The sequence below is a fragment of the Salminus brasiliensis genome, chromosome 19 (genome assembly GCF_030463535.1).
Source record: "Salminus brasiliensis chromosome 19, fSalBra1.hap2, whole genome shotgun sequence".
In the NCBI taxonomy this organism is placed as follows: domain Eukaryota; kingdom Metazoa; phylum Chordata; class Actinopteri; order Characiformes; family Bryconidae; genus Salminus; species Salminus brasiliensis.
The window spans coordinates 10,968,714-10,986,691 of NC_132896.1; the positions used below are offsets into that span (position 1 = coordinate 10,968,714).

Genomic DNA, 17,978 nt, shown 5'->3' on the forward strand with positions numbered 1-17,978 from the left:
CAAATGTAAATGTATCCATTTAGCCCAAATGGAAAACCCACAAATCAGCTGATTGTAAAACTACCTTTAGCAGCAATAACTTGGAAGTATTTGTTTTCTGTATGTATCAGACTCTCACATCTCACATTTCGGCTTCTTTACATCTTTACAACTTTGCCTTAGTTCATGGAGGCTGTGGGGATTTCTTCTGAACTCAAGGGTATTAGAAAGAGTTAATCTAGCTTGTGTTAGGGTAACTGTCTCTACTGTGTCCAGGGATAGCTTTCTACTAGATTTTGGACCAATGCAGTGAGGATTTGATTGATTGTGAAAAGAGCGTTAGTGAGGTCAGGATGTTGCATCTCATCCCCAATTTCCAAAATAAACTCACCAAAAAGGAATGTTTAGAGAAAAAAATTAACTGTGTTTCATTAAAAGAACACAAACTGTGAAGCATGGGGGTCATCAGTGGCATTAGCAATATTGCACAGGTAGAGAAAAGAATAGATTCCACAAAATACCAGAAACTCCAGTGGTTTGGGCTCAGGGTTATTGATGACAGTGTTGTGGGTTCGATACCTGGGTTTGCTAATCTGGTACTGTTGAGCCCTTCAGCAAGGCCCTTAACCCTCTCTGTTCCCTGGGTACCACAGTGAAGACTGTCCACCACTTTGTGCTTGTGTACTCACTGTATCACTGCATGGATGGGTTCAAAGTGAAGGCCAAATTCCATCTGTGTGCAACACAAGTGATGAATGTGGTTGTCTTAAGCCCTATTTAGACAGAATTATTTTTACATGGGGAGGTGGAGTAATGTAATTATTACCATGATTTTAGTACCATCAAATGCATCATGTCAGTCATTTTTACTGTTCACTCCTGCATCAGTAAAGATTCTGGGGATATTTACCTTCTGTAAAACAAGCCATAAAAATAACCTCGGGTTATATTAGTCCAGTGTGAACTGACATAAATATTGGTATAGGTAAATACATATTATGTCATATCCTACTGAAAAAGGGTTTTTCACATTTTTGTTTTGAGGCACTCGAGGAGGCATTTAGTTTCGTTGTACATGGCACAGATATCTCAGTTTGTTCAATTGTGTGGCAAACCTCAGTCAAATCCACAAGACCAGTCAAAGGACGCATCTGTCAGCTTTAGGCAAGACATTGTGTAGTGTGGCATATATCTTACATATGTATTATGAACATGTAGCTACTAAAATTGTATTATTACTTTAAGGGGGTTATACGATTGGTGAGAAGAAGAAGAATTTACAGCCGAATAGGGCTTTTGTCTTTCTTTTTAATCCTGGATGCAAATGTAGAACTATCTGTTAACAGGCTGAAGCTAAAGAGAGTATCACTTCTACAACAGGATAATGATCCAAGCTATCAGAATGGCCCTTTCATTGAGAGCTTTAAAAAAATCTAAACCTTTGCAAGCAAGGTGCTCAAACATTTGCACAGGACACATTGCTGATTTCTATTCTTTTGTGCATTAGGATGTGTGGATCATATGTTTATTTTTATTTTTTTAATTACTTATTATTTTATATATATAAATATATTTTATATATATACTTAATAATATTATATTATTTATTTTAAAAAATGTGTTGAGTGTCTAACATCTCTATTTATCAATTTACCATGAAATGTTCACAAAATGTAAAAAAACTAATTGATTCAAACTAAGTCAAAAAGCTAAATAAATACAGCAACAAGGCTCTTGTTCTTTGTTCTACACTGTGTCAGGGGTGCTTAAACCTTTGCATAAGATAGACACAAAGATTTATAAAAGGTACACTTAACAAAAAGCCAAGATTCATTGAACAATATGACAAATTAATTGATTCATTTGTAAAAATAAAAACCCAAAAAAACCAAAACAAACAAACAAACAAATTGCATGTGTATTGATTATATATAAACCTTTTTAAGGGTCTCTTTTGGGTTTTGAACTTAATATTTAGTTGTCACCTAGGCTCACTTTTTGTGCATGCTTTGCTGCTTTGAGAGCTGTCGCCCATGGGACATGAGAAGAATGTGCAGTGCATATGTATGTCTGTGAGCATCTGTGTGAGAGTGTGTGCAAGAGAGTGAGTGAGAGAGAGAAAGAGAGAGAGAGAGAGAGAGAGAGTGGGTGTGCATGTGTGCAAGCCTAAAAGAGACAGGCAGAGTGTAAGCTAGAGCAAAGAGGATGCTGCTTCTGGAGGAAGACAGTGCTAGTGCTGCTTTTCCTTCCTCTGTTACATGATTTACTCCACTAAGATCTGACCTCTGCTTTGTGTCATTTTCGGCACCGTCCCTGCTCGACATCATCAGCAGCTGGAAACTGGGCAGGGTTAGTGGAAGTGCATTTTGGCTTATTTTCCGCGCGTGTGCTCAGAGAGTCACGGAGCGACAGAGGGGAGGGAAGGAGGGCAATAGATACAGAGTGTATCATGCATGTGCTATAACTGAGCACCAGGAGCAGTAGACAGAGTTGGAAAGGGGTGGGGGGGGGGGTAGAGTGTGAGAGAGAGAGAGAGAGAGAGAGAGAGAGAGTAAGCTCAGACAAAAGCTGCAGACTATTCCTCCACCGACCACAACCAGCAACAAAGACAAAAGAGGGAAAGCTACTGAAGCTGGGGCTCAGGCTCTTTGCCTCATTACTGCCAGGATTCCATGAACCACGGGCATCACGCAGAGGGCAAATAGGATGTCGGTGTCGGGGAAGAAGGAGTTTGACGTGAAGCAGATCCTCAGGCTTCGCTGGCGTTGGTTCAGTCATTCCTCGCAGACATCGTCAGGCAGCGGGGGCTACATTCAGCAAGAGGGCTTTGACCATCGAGGTACACCGGTCCAGAGCCGGCTCAAGAGTCACTCTCGGGACAGAGGGGGGCTTCGCAAGAGCAACAGCCCCGTGCACAGCATCCTGGCTCCCACCCCTGGTCCCACACCTGTTTATGTCAGGCCGGGCAATCAATCATGGCACCATCAGAACATCATCCAGCACTTCCAAGCCAGCGAGGACTCGCCGAAAAACAGCTCGCCCGCCAGCAGCAGGAAAGAGGACGGCAAGAGCAGCCAGGAACATGTGAAGAGCAACCCAGAGGAGCCTTCCGAGGAGGAAACTACAGACAGGTAAAATAAAGCTTCAAGCTAAAAATAGAAACCGAGAAGCATACGTGTGAAGATGTGCCTGCAGCTGTCAGCTAACGTCACAGTGGAACCTGTTAAGTTATGCCTGTAGGAATGAAGCACAGGTGCAGTTTTCTCCCCCCAAAATTTCCAGTATATCTCCCTTGCTGTAATGAATATCTGACTGTGCTGAGGAAGTTGAGCGGCAGAGCTGTTATTACGGCACTGTGTGGATTTACAGTAAGCCTCATGGAGTGTCAGCCCTGACTGGTTTTACCAGCATTATGTAGAGACTACAGTATTTAACCGCCACTTTCCTCAAGCTGATTACGCCAGTCACACACGCTCACTAATCACAGGGTTTGTTTTATTCTCATTTACTGTGTTTACTACTCAGCAGACCATCTAACATGTTGGCTTTGTCCTCTGAGGATATCATTTTCCAATCAACTCCACCGCGCAGCTGCCACCACTGCTCACCTGGGGATAGTTCATTCACATGGCACACGCAGCGTAGAAACACAGCTCTCTGAAATATCCCAGGATAAATTATTCATTAGGCAGACATCTCGCTGGCAACCGCTGAGGCAGCCCAGGCTTTTGCTTTTATCATACAGCTACCACATACTGTAAAATTCAGCATCATTCGTGGGGGGAGTTTTGCCCTCCTCGTTGCATGTCTGCATTTTCATAACCTGCTGCTGGAAGGTTTCAGTGCATGTTAATGCATTCATGCTCCAGAGTTTTCATCAAATGTTGCAGAGAGAGCACTATTACACTGGGGGGACCGCTGGTGCACGAGCTAAGCTATAAAACTGTGAAGGGCAAAAGCGTGAATTATCCACAGAGTGATATTTACGTATTGGTGCAGTTCAGAGAAAGACAGCATTAAATTTGCTCACCTGGATCGATCGAAATTTATGAGATTATAAAGTCAGACTTCCACTGCTGCTTATATTCATCCCCTAAGTGCCTTGTCTTCAGGAGAAAATACCTGCTTGTCTTTCTGCTTTGAGCCACTCTAGTGCGCTCTGTCCGGAGTAATGTCACTGCATGCTTTGGGAGGAAGTAAACATGAGGGATAAGACATGGCTGACCTGCAATATAAGGTGATGTCACCAAAGACAAATTTGGCTTCACTTAACCATTTTATGAAATCTTAATAAAAATGCCTAAGACAGGAAGTTCTGAAAATCATCATAATACATTAAAACCATAGAAAAACAAAAAACAAACACAATATGCATTAGGCCTTAAACTTTAAAAATAGAATTGTCATGCTTGAAAAACTAAAAACCTGTAGCTAGATACTACAATTTGTTCCTCCTAAAAATGGTAAAGGTGGTTTAAATGGGTTTTGGAGTGATGACATAGAAGAACCACATATGTTTCCATACAGAAGCATGTAATAGAAATGTGAGTGTGAAGAAGTGAAGTGTTGTGAAGGATCTTTAGACCTTTGAAAGGTCACACTCAAACGTCTCTATTACATGATTACAGGATTTTCTACGGAACCAAAAGTGGTTCTTCTATGGCATCGCTCTAAGAAGCATTTGAAACACCTTTCTTATTAAGAGTAATGAACTGAACTTAACTGCAGAGGTTTAGTGGTGTAACTACTTGGGCTCAGGGCCCAGTGGCAAACACAGCAGCTGTAGCACAGTAATCAATGATAACTGGACATTCTCGCTTGTTAAATCAAAGGTTACAATACTTGCACACTGCACAATACTTGCATTGACCAACAGTTGCATACTCACTTAGCTGCGGCACACTTCTTCTGCAGTCATGAAAGCTTCAGTCCACAGTACTGTAGCTTTGGCTGTGATCATTTGGTCAACAACAGACTACCTATATGAACAGACAGGCTAACATTAGCAAGGTTTTTTGAATTATTATAATTGTGATTGTTGAAAACTCAGACTTTTGATGATTTTATCCATTGACATGGCTACTTGACAATGGACCCCTGAAAACTGCATATCTGAAACTATAGTGAGAGGGCTTGGGACTCAAGTGGGGAAAATCAATAATTCTAATGTACAGTTCTGTAGTTAAAGAGCTTGACATTTTAACCTTTTCTTACAGTGGATCATTAATAGGCAACAATGCACTTCAGGCCAGATTCAATCAATTAAAACAGACAGATTCTCAAGATTAAATAAACACCGAGGGATACTCTGCTCAGTTATATTTATTTAACAGAAATGGTCTTATGCACTACCATGGCTTGACCCTTTAAAACCTCATGGTGATTACTACAATGGCCTAAAAGCCTACATGGTGTTAATGGTCTTACTCAATGTTGATTGATGTTGCCTTATGAAGCTCACCACAGCAAACACCATTACATCACTGTTATTAAAAGGCACCCTTAAAAGCTTCATTACTTAACACAATAAACAACATGAACACTTTTACAAATGTTAAAACAAACATTTATTTTATTTATAATTATTGTATGATAAAAAAGCATTATCTTACAATACATAAATAAAATATGTATTATATTAATGTAATATTAATATATAATGTAAAATATACACATTTATATATTTTGTTAAATAAAGATAACTTGTGTTGCATATAGTCAATAGATTTTTATTTGTTTGTTACAGCGTAACTGAAATGAGGCCAAAGGGTTAATTTAATGTATTTCCAGACATTTATTAACGAGTGCCTGACTATCAGGTCTCTCACTGCACCAAGAAAAACAACAATCCACTCAGGTTTTGCTGAAATAAGCAGGCAGGGGCATGTACTTTATTGTGCACCAATGCAATTAGTTGGTTTGATGTAAAAGTTAATTGAGAAGGAGGCTTTAGTGTATTGAGAAATTTCTCAGCTGAAAGTAAATAGGGCTGCTGCCTTCTTCAGATTGGGAAACAGAATTTTTACTAAACTCTAACATCACCTGTTCAGAGACCCAGAATCACTCAATTCAGTAAAACAATATATAAAGCATTTATTTATGGATGCTCATTTCTAGATTTACTTCATGTGTTGACAAGTGTTGATCTCTCAGGCCTTCACATTAGTGATTTCTTTCCAATAGGGGTTCTCTTTTTACCATATGGGACAATACTACAAAGGATGCAGCAAATGGATGTCAAAGGGCAGCTGCTTTTTGTGACAACTGAACACAGCTTAAATTAATTAAGCATTAATTTGTTCAACATCTGATTTTTCAAAACTGTACCTTCCACCTTTCTTGGTGAGAGCTTATTCTTCCATTTGAATCAATTAATCGTGAAAATCACCAAGCACTAATTGTGGTTATGACAAAGCAGTTTTAGTTGTGCACTAGAGAGTCATTTACTAAACACACATGAGTGCTTGTTTAATTCTTCAGTCACTTCCTGAGGACATTTAATGAAGAACATCCCTCATGAAAAAGGACTGAGTTCATAGTACTCATCCAAGCAATATCGTTTTGCCTGAAATTTCAGTGTGCTGGAAAATGTGCTACATTCGTAGTAATATAAATTTGAACAGTCCAGTGTCAGTGTAATCGACAGATTGTCCTCTGATGATAATGGAACACAGTCCACCAGCTCAACACTTTAGATCAGTGTGATTTACCTACAGTGAGTGACACTTCAGTTTGGATTCCACTTAAAAACAGTATCACCCTGGCAATTTAAATATGCTGAGTACTATATTTAAATGTTTCTGTCGATCTCTAACAATATTTCTGCAATTCCTGAATTATTCAGCATGATTTGTTTAATGTTTTTAAAGTTATTTTTCTTTGTTAGAGGCAGAAAAAGAGGGTGAAAGCATTGTATGCTTATACGGCAGAGGACAGAGGAGTGTGACTGGTCAGTGACTGGTCAACTCTTGAGTCACATAATACATACAGTGGAACTGATGGCATGGTTATTGACCCATTACGAATTGTCTAACTAATGTAATGTGAAGTGCCTTTTTTATTTTTACAGATTGGTGGAATTTATCATTGAGAAATACTTTATCTTTTTGTTCATGAGGCTGAGAATACTGCAGTAAGCCAGTCATGGGGCATCTGTTAAAGAGAGGTTCATGGGATGCACAATCAGCCTTTTAGTTATTCTAAATGACTCTATTTGGATGGAGTTCAGGGCAATAGCTTATGAAGAATCTTTAGCTACATGTTCTATGGTTGCTGAGCAGATGTGGTCCTGACAAAGAGATTCACACCAATTTGCTGTGCCAGCTGGGTTTTCCCATTAAATTTCACATCATAAAGTGGAGATGTGTAATTTGTCATATTCCAGAAGACCAGTCTCAGTAGGAGACATGATAAATGTTCCTTTCTGTTCATGCTGATGAGATTTGTTCTCACCCAAAATGACCGCACAGTACCCCTGAGGGTGTAACCCTCAAAAGCACGGTGAACTCTGTCTCTGAGTTTGAGGATATTGTTCCAGCTGTGTCGTCTGTACCTAAAATCCTAAAAAAAAGAAGAAAGGATGTCACGTTTTATTGTTTCCCACTGCTATACAAGAAAACACCCCTGTGGACCCACGGATATTTTTGAGAGTCTTCATCTTTTTCACTGGTGTTGCTGTTGTACAACTCTGATGTACAATAGTGGAAAGCCCAAATACACAAGTGATATGATAACATCTGGAATTTCAAATTGCACAAGTGCCCAAGAGACCTGCCTTTCATAGTCTGACATCTCAGCACATCTTCAGTTGTGACATTAAGTGCTTACTCTAGTGAAATGTGTATTTCAGCACACATTAAAGAACACGACCACGGGGAGAAGGCGATATGCTCTCCACTTTTTGCTTGCCTAAAAATGCATGGGGTTCCACTTTGTCTGTGTGAGATCATTTGTTTTACTGGACTGTCGAGCTGACAGCAAGTTGGCTTGCAACAGTGTCACAAGGTCTACAGCAACTACAACATCTGGCACTGTGCAAACACAATTCCATCTTGAGCTTGCTTATGAAATCACAGAGCAATCAAACAGGATAGCAGTGCAAGTACCACCCTTCCTGAAGTGCCCAATGCTTCAAAAAGAAATATAGGGCTAACTGTTAGACCTAAACGGCATTAGCGGAAATGAATACAATTTGCACAAGTAAAAAAAGCATTTAAAAGCTTTTGTTTGACAGTTTTTTTATCATATTAGTTGTCGCTAATCAGTATTCATCAATTAAATTCAATTCATTCCTTAAGTAATCTGCAATTTTGCAGTACAAAGAATGTGCCCGCCACAAGGGCTCTTTTGTTCTCTGCTTGAAACTGAACAGTGATATTTGAATGCGCTGTGGTTGTGCGGATCAAAGGACAAACTGTGTGATGAAATGGAATCACAGTGAGACACACTCCCTGGAGCAGAAAACTGAGTGGAAGAAATGAGAAAGTACAAAAGGGAATACCGCACAATCAGAAGACATGTACAGGACAATCACCAAACAATATTGGCTTATTTTGGGAAACATTTAACCTCTGAAAAATACTAAACAGATGTAACCTACAATGCCGCTGGATGATCTATTTATCCAGATCACATTCATTTAATTTGTTGTTGCACAAAGTCATACTGTCGTTAATTATTATACGATAGATGTCACTGGCTGACTGAACCATTAACGGAGTAATAAAATAATTTGTCTGTTACTATTACACCAGTGCTGAAAGTCAGACCCTTTTTTAAGCTAAAGTCCTCTGCTGAGCCGCCCTTACCGACAAAACCCCTTTCTCCCTTATTGATGAAGCACCTTGTGTGAGAGGAATTTCGGCCCTGACCCTTTAATAAGGGGAACAGTGGAGGTTTGAGTCAGCAGCTGTTACTGTGAATGATATCTCAATTCACTGTGAATTGCCTTGGAAAATAATGACACCATCTTATCCTAGTGGGAGCAGTAAGTCATATGTGATCTCCGAGCTTCATTTCAAGCAGAGATTCATGGTATCGTCATAAAACGTCGCCTTGGATGTCACTGTTCAGGTTCAGTGAAATAAAATACTCTAAAAGATGGTGTAAATGTCCAATTTCCTATTCAGAGTCTTATGTGATCATCATATGTGATATATGTAGGGAACATTAGCACGGGCTGTGATGTATTTTATTTTTCCTAACACTGAATGGCAAGCAAAACATACTCAGCTATATTTAAGAGAGGGCTTTAGGCAAGTGGAAATGAGAAGTGATTCCTGCTTTTGTGATAAGAAGAGCACTCCACACGTGTAATGTGCCAGGACAGCCTTGCTACTGATGGAAATTTCAACAAATACAGAAAACTCAAACTCATAAATTATTATAATGAAACATTTCAAGTTTCCAACAGAAGGAAAAAAATGAGAGCATTTTTCATCATGATTCATGCCAAGTATGCTTCACGTCTGTGGCTTTTTGATGACTTGATGACTAATCAGGAATAGGGGCAAAATCTGAATGCATTCAATAAAAATGCCAAATGGTAACCCTGCCTAAAAGGCACAAGAAACAACAACAAATTATACTGGCAGGAGAAAGGCTTTGCAAATTTTGTTTCAGCAATCATTTCGTCTGGGTTAAACAAGTGTGTTTAGATCTGATTATTGTGGACTTGTTTCCATACCTGCTTTTATGCACTGTTTTATCCAACGGCAGGTTATGCATAATGGACATGGGCTTACTATAGTAAGGTGTGGTCTCTGTACAATCAGACAAATGATCTGAATCTTGACATCAATTTGAATGGGTATTGTAGGTATTTATGCAGTTATGGTAACAACAGAAGTGTCTATGATGTCAACATATACAAAATAAAAAAAAGCACACATGCATATGCGTATCCATTTTGAAAATGCGCAAATCTTAATCTGCTGCTGAAGTAAACAGTTGTCTCTTGACACGCAGCTGTTACCGGAAGTATTGATGCGTCAGGATTCCTTGTCATTTGGATTCAATATAGTAAAGCCAAGCAATAAATCCTACTAACGCTGTGATGGGCTCCACATTCAATCAAATTATGATTCAGCCTTTCCACATGCCCATTAGCCTCTATCTAATTGGTAGCAGTCCATAATTGGCAGCTGCTGAGACTGTAATATTGGAAACATAACATGCACACATCATCAACATCTGACTACCTTTTGCTTTAAAGAATATAGATGAAAATCTGACTGATATTAGCAATCCTAATAATCCTGTAATCATACTGGATTGTCATTACAGTTAAAATAACAGATTTTGCATAGTTTATTTTATCTCTGTTTTTTCATAGTCACTAATTCATTAATGAATTAATGCGTTTATTCATTGATTCATCCATGAAGATATGGACACGTGAACTGTGTCAATAATGAAAAGAGACAATACACAATAGGTCTAAGTGCTCTAAGAAAACACAATAGTACTGCTTATTCCCAGCTGAATAAAGCAGCGAGAACAAGAGTGACAGGCAGGGCTCGATAGCTAGATACCGTGAAAAAGCCTTTCATCTCTGTACCCGTTTGGCATGAGCTTCTGGCTGGTGAGATTCTTTGGGGTTCTCAAAATGTGTGCAGCGCAGTCTAGCAGCATAAAATATCTTTTCTCTTCTCAAATCAAGTATGACGTCTATAGAAGATGAGCAGTTTAGATTAGACTGTCTTGTAGATCTTAGTTAAAATGTAACCATAGTGTTGTCTAACCATAGTGTCACTGGTATTGTGTATTGTAAGTAAAATGAGACGGTGAAGTTGGTTGGGTTGCTCATAGGACATTTTTGTTATTTTGATAGTGATTTAGTAGTGATCTGATACACTGAATCAGTATTTGCTATCGGATTTATTAATCAACCAGCATTTGATACTGTTTCTTTGCAGAACAATCTTAGTTTTATAACAATCTTAGCTTTGGTACTTTGTACTTAGTATACTTTGTATGTTTGTGTCAGATTAGGTTTAGATATGACATAGCAGTACTGATAGGTATCAGTATTAGGTAAATATCAGCAGCAAATGCTGGATCAAGAAAAAAAACGGAAGCAAAAAAATGAATCTGATTTAATCCTGTATCAAATCTACCCTGAAATAGAACACATTACTTACTGTGTGATGTGATGTCATTAGTGTGGCATCTCTGTGTACTCCTTCCTTCCTACTAGGTATTAGTGTCTGAGTAGCTGACTTCTAGATACCCAGAAAAAAAGGCTTCAAAATAATTTTGTTGGGACAGAGATTGAGCATGAGGGTATGTATTTACAGCAGTGTTGTAAAAGTTTATTGTGCTCCGCAGCTGTATGGGGAGCCCACAGCATAACATTGATATGAAGTTATTAAATACAATTAGCTCAATGTATAAAATGTTTGTACAGTACTAATAATGCTGGTTTTGATGCTGGTATCGGATAAAGAATGAGTGGAATCATGTCAGTGCTATTTCTGGTTAGACTGTAAATGGGCATCTGAAATGCTTTTGCATTATATAATAAAAGAGTATAAAAGAGAATATCCAATGATGCACATTAAACACTACAATCTTTGCCAATTGTGTTGTCGTAAGGATAAAAAAATGACCACTAGGGGAGGGCAATATGAAGATATTTGAAAAAAATCCTGATAAATTTTGTTATCGTGATAGGTCTTCTATACCACAAAGAACCAGGTTCATAAAAGCAACAATCCTATACGTCTTTAGAAAAAGCTAACTGCAGCTTCAGCAAAGTGACATAGCATTCCTGGTGTTAGAAGCGCAATGTAGTTATAGGTATTGCAGATTCTTGATTCCTGTGGAGCAACATACAGCAGCACAGCAGAGTAGAGAATACCAAAGCAGAAGCTGCAGACCTTGCGAATCCTCTTACTGCACAAAATGCCAGTTTAATCTCCTTATACAGACCCTATCTTCACCTCTCATCAAAATGTGATATGAAGCCTGACTCGATTTAAAATCCAACTGCTATGTCTCAGCAGGTTACAGTACACCCTGGTTTTAGATATGAACAAACGGCTATTTTGTCTTCTGATATAGGCTTTAACATTGGGGAATGAATCAATTTGAGGCAAGCGATACCTTTGAATCTCAATTCAGCCAAGACAGAATTTACAATTATATAACTTTTTCCATTATGAGAAGTGGGATTCATAAATAGCTTCTAAGGCATGTTGAGGCAATACCTTATTTTCATTACTATAGCAGCAGCAATTTTCATTTGCTCTTGGACACAAAAGGGCCATACTGGCTCCCATGGCGAAGTTCACTCATCAGAGAGTGTAGGAAGAGTAGTTACGGCTAATAGCTAATGGTTTTAAGTGGCACACAAAATCAGTTAGAAGAGGAGTAGGTACACTTACATCAACATTGTGCAATACATAATTATTCAGATTTGATTATGTATTACGTGTAATTCCATTCCAGTCTCTTATACAGTAAAACTAAGGGTAGGTTCTTGGTTTGTTCTATTTCTACTGTGTCTACACTAAAATCTTATAATGTGGTCGAAATGGTATTTTTATGGCAGCATTTAATACGCTTTCATCAAAGAACACTAAATCTGTTTATTTCGACCCATGGTGACGGACAGAGAAAATGATAAATGCCTCCAGGAACACAGGGCTTTCTCTGAATGCTGATGACTTGAAATTTATCTCCACAACAGACTAGCTGTTTTGTTTGATTGTTGGAACAGAGTGACTGCACTGAATGAAAATAATTCTTTGAGCACAAATCCCAGGGATTACATGAATACAGATGCAGTCTAAAAAGTAGCTTGAGCCCCTCTGTACCCAGTACATCTGACTTTAAAGGACAGCTGGAAAATGATCTGGAGGAATATGTACCCAGTCAAGCTGTCTGGGTGATAAAGATTTTCTGCAACACATTGCCATGGGGGACCGCGGGTAGCTGTAATCCTCTTTAAAAGTAGAGTTCATTCATCTTCTTTCACATTCTTTTTTTACCTTACCTTTTTTTTTTCCTTTTTTCGGGAGGGATTTGGATTCGTCTTTTGGGCGAACTAGACAGATCATTAGGGGTCTAGTGTTTAATCTTGACATAACTTAACCTTGGCTACTTGTGAAGACAGTTGTGCAGCTGCCTGTTCTGTAGCATATTCTGTACTTAAAGCAGTGTCAGATATTTGTGTGTTTATTATTATTATATTGAATTACATTGTCTACGCCAAAAGGAATTTGATATATTAAGCTCAGGGTTTAATGCAGTGTTGCTTGAACAGGTCCTCAGGGCCCCAAAACGGTCCATGTTTAAGCTGTAAATTCTTAAACACAGTTACATTAGGAACATAAAGAACATGCACTTGCTTAAAAGGTTCTTTACCAATTGTAAATGTTCTTCTCCTCACACATTTCTATCACAAACATGATTCTTACATGATTGGTTCTTCTATGGCATTGCTCAAAGGCCACTGCTTGGAGGCGTTTAAGATGGTACACTTCACTGAAGATTCAGTTGGCCTGGTGTTTGAAAACAGAATATTAAAATATTGGCCACAATATATGCAGGTTTGGAGTGTTTTAACATTTTTGTTGTAAGAGCAATACGATTTCTAAAGGCACACTCTGTTCTGACAAAAAAAACACTGACAAGTTCGATATGCATTTTGGAAAGTAGAGCATGCTTCAAAAAACGAGGCAGAGGCAGGCTGTTGATACTACAAGGAATAAAAACCTGCCAAATAAAATAGCTCTGGGCTACATCAGTGTGTGATTGGAACTTGCCACTGGCTATTTCTTGAAAGGTCAAGCATATCCAAGCTCAGTGCAGAAGATGTGTGCAGTGACGCTGACACAAATTCTGATACGAGAACCTTGAATTACATAGTAGAGTCCTGTCTGCAGGCTAGCTTTTACCAACTACTGCTCTGCAAATATGTGTAGCTGACAATTCCTGAGAGAAACACTGAGATGATAACTACCCTCAAAATATGTGCATATAAACAACAGTCTCAGTCTGTCCAGTTCATTTTCGAACAAGTCAATGGCCTTCTTAATTTGTCTCTTTGTGGCAGACATTACTGAACTGCGCGAGAAACAGTGGGACCTGTTCTAAGCCAGGAACTCTGATCTGATTTGCCTCCAGGACACCTACAATGCTTTTATACACCTTCTGAAGCAATTATATATTGAGGATTGTTGCGAAGCAAAATATGAAGTGGCATAACATACGAAACAAACAACAATACTAACAATAATAGTTATAATAAACCAATAAACAATTCTCCTTCCTGGGCTATGAAGGCTTTTAATAACTGATGTGTGCACACTGAGTATGTCAAATACAACAACTCTCAATGCGGTTTAGACTATCAGTTTTACAAACGGGAATGGTTTGTTTTATAATAGACTTTTTCTTCATACTCACTGTACACTCTTAAAAATAAAGGTACTTCAAATGGTTGTTTGAGCGATGCCACAGAAGAACCACTTTTGATGTGTCTAAATCACTTTGTGATTAAGGTCTAAACAATGCTTAATGTAAGGTTCTTCACATTAACATCTCTTTATTATCTTAATATAACCGACATTGCCTCGCAAGTGCAGGCTCTTTGCCTAACCTTATACCATCCAACATAGAACAAAGTGAAATTCTAACAACAATTGTTTTGTACACTCACCAAGATCAGCCACACCATCATGCATAGCTCTTCAGATTTATTACTTTCAGGCAACTGCAACAACCACCCACTAGGTATTGATCAACTTAAACCATGCAAATCCAATAACTGCACAGACATCTCTGTGATATGGAGATATAATGACCTGCATCAATCATTCTGTAACACGACTAATGACTCTGTTTGCTTTGTCCATGCAGTGAGACAATTCCATTTATACATTTAAGATTTGCCTTGCGCATTAATTAAAGTATGTGTCAATTAGACCACCTATGGGCCGTAAAAATACAATATTAAAGCTCAGCAAGCATCTGCACTGAATATCTGTATCACTATGAAGTATTTATAGGAATTGTCTCTGGAGAAAGTATCAAAGCTAGCATGGAGAGGAGTGCAGGCTACTGCACTTACCATGTGTGGGAGGATCCTGTTCAGTATTCCACTGAGCAGAATTCAATCTGCAACATTTAAATAGATCTTGGCATGTTTTTTTTTTGTTGTTCATTATTTAAAATAATGGTTTATGCTATGGTTAAATATCCATTTAAAAATGGTGACAAAATGGTTCCTGGCTTTGAAACATGGTGAAAGAATCACTCCAAAGAGGTGCCAAAAGGTTACTTTGGCACAAAGATACAAGAGAATGACTTTTGGTTCCCTATAGAACTATTAACTAATGCAAGCAACTTGTTTTGTAAATCAGGGTGCATTTATACTTCTAGGTCAGTTCCCTTGGTCCAAATACATACCAATACAGAAATAATACATAATGTGGCATTTATGTGGCAATAATAACAATACAATAGAAGCAGATGAGCAATGATGATAAGAAATGGTTGGTTTATCCTGTGCTTGGTCCCTTTAGATGCCATTAGTCTGTACTGCATTTCTATGATTATTTAATATTAATATTTTTATAGTATTTGTTATATATAAATGTAGGGTTAAAACTTGGTTGGACCCTTGAGCAGGGCCTGGTGCACTATAGCAAGGCTGACCTTGGCTTTGCAAGTTGGGATAAAGGAAGAAATGAATGTACAATGACAATATGGCACCTTAATGCAACTCCAAAATATACATGTAAACAAGTGTGTTGACTGAGCTCTGGTGCATTTTAGGTTGGAGTTATAGGGAGTTATACTTTAACTATATTTAATACTCAGTAAATATTGTCAGTAAAGTTATGGCCTTTGAGAGAGTAATACAAAAGCAATTAGGTCCTCAGATACTGGCACACATAAAAAAGTCCTTTTGCCATTTCTTGAAGCCGATACAGACGTAATGAATCTCCTCTTTATAACCCCTCTTACAGCACCTTATTTCTTATTCAGCACACCCAGCCCTGTGCCTGAGAACAGTTATAGTGGCAGAGCGATAAATTTCCCAGTTATTTAATGTAAAGAAAAACAGCCGAGAAAAGACAACATCAGGTCCAAGAAGGGCATGAGCTCTAAGCCGAACAAGCAGGTTTTGGTGCTGGCTAAATCATTAGGCTACTATGGGTTGTGTTAATAAAAAAATGTAATACATTTAAATAAAATTCAACACAAGTGTAATTACTAATTGCATTTTAAGGCTGTGAACAGCCTCTGTATCATCAGCAACTATTATCCTTAAAATATTAATGACTTGAGGACCCTAGTGCATGTAGTAAATCACATATGCAGATCATGTAAGGGGTCTCAAGTGAGCAGAGCAGCAGAAATTAAACATTCAGTCGAAGCAGCACTGATATGTTCCTTAAAGCCCCATTGGACCCTTTTGCCCCCACTCTCTCAGAGCGGAAGGACCTGATGTTATAGGTTACATTTAATTAAGAAGAAAGGAAATGAAGGCCATGCCATAAAGGAGTTTTTTGGCAGAGAACATATGTAAATATCATGTAGCTGAAGATTTAGTTTCACAGTGTGATCCACAGTCCAGCCGTGATTATAGCTAGCCGTGTCAATGGCATCACATCAGAGCCACCTCAGGACCTCTTTCATATGTCTGGATGTGATCCTTGCGGCTTGTAAATATCAGTGCGATCAGCCGCCCTTGACAGCTGCCCAGAGAGATACGATAACATATTCTGTATGAGAATCACCTCGCCCAACTCAAATAGCATAGTTTCATCTCCCCATACCGTAAACACAGCAGATCACAGGGAATAATTCTCCTCGGTTAAAAATAGCAAGGGTGTGAACTCTTTAATTAATCTAATTCCAAACTGCCGTATGCTCAGACCTGACTTATGGTGGCGATACACGTCTGCCCTTCGAGACTAAGGCACAAGGCTAGGATTCTGCTTCACATGCTATTTTTCTGGATGGACTCACAGTTCTTAAGGCCACTGATAACACTAACACAGCCTTCATTGAGATTTACTAAGTAATTACATCTTTAGTGCCAGAGTGCAGTCTAGAGACAATGCGCCTATGTTCAATGAAGGTGATTCCTATTTCTTTTTTAATGGTAGCAGCTGTAGCCGTGAATAACACACTAGATGTGATAGTTAAAGTGCCTGCATAATATTGAGTTTAACAACAAACAATACAGTTTATAGACTAACTATAAGTTTAAGATACATGTTTGCAGACAAAACAAAAATAAAAATAAAAAATATATGCACTGAAAATCAGTGCTTTCAATTTTTATTTCTCAATAAATAATTTATTTAATCATAATAAAGCACTGATATTTCTTATACACTTAAAAAAAAAAAGAAGTGCTACAATGTTTTTTTTAATGATGCCCCAACCCTTGGTCCTGGAGGACCCTCTGTCCTGCACATTTTAGTGATTTCCTGCTCTAACACAATAGCTGCGTTCCCATGCCTAGGCTGCAGGGGAAGGTTCACTGCATTTCTCAGCCACTGTGTCACAGAAGGCTGTTCCAAAATAAAGGACCCTTCATATACAGCCTAGAAATGCGCCCCACGTTCGGCGCAATTTCAAGGACTGATTTATCCTTCACAGATCTTGCCATTTTCACAGCCCACCACAAAAATGGTGAAAAACAAACAATAGCAGGTGGCGTGACCTTTCATCACCACGCTGCCTTGTTAGACTGTTCCAGCTGTGCGACCAATAGGCTACTAAAAGGCAGTCTTTATAGGACAGTCCCACCAGCTCTACCTTGGCTGCAGCCTACACTTTGGAAAACAGCTACTAACTTAGTAATTAATAACTCAGGACTTATTAATTAGCCGGTTAGTGGGATCAGGTGTGTTGGGAGCAGGGAAAACACTAAAAGGGGTCCTACAGGACCAGGGTTGGGAATCAATCCATAAAACAACTTTTGGTTCCCTGCAGGACCTTTTTGTGATAAAGAAATGAGTGTTAATAATGTTTCG

At 38.6% G+C, this 17,978-nt stretch overlaps 1 protein-coding gene across 2 annotated transcripts in view; it reads left to right on the forward strand.

Moving 5' to 3' along the window:
* The window catches only part of klhl4 (kelch-like family member 4), a 38,995-nt gene that overhangs the window by 3,101 nt on the left and 17,916 nt on the right, over positions 1-17,978 (forward strand). Inside the window, exon 1 of one of the 2 annotated variants that reach the window (XM_072662888.1) lies at positions 2,522-3,110. The exons of the other annotated variant lie outside the window; for it this stretch is intronic. Coding sequence (XP_072518989.1) covers positions 2,686-3,110 — 425 coding nt within the window. The 5' untranslated portion in view covers positions 2,522-2,685. Of the gene's footprint in view, positions 1-2,521; positions 3,111-17,978 lie in introns of those variants that run through there. 2 annotated transcript variants of the gene reach the window in all.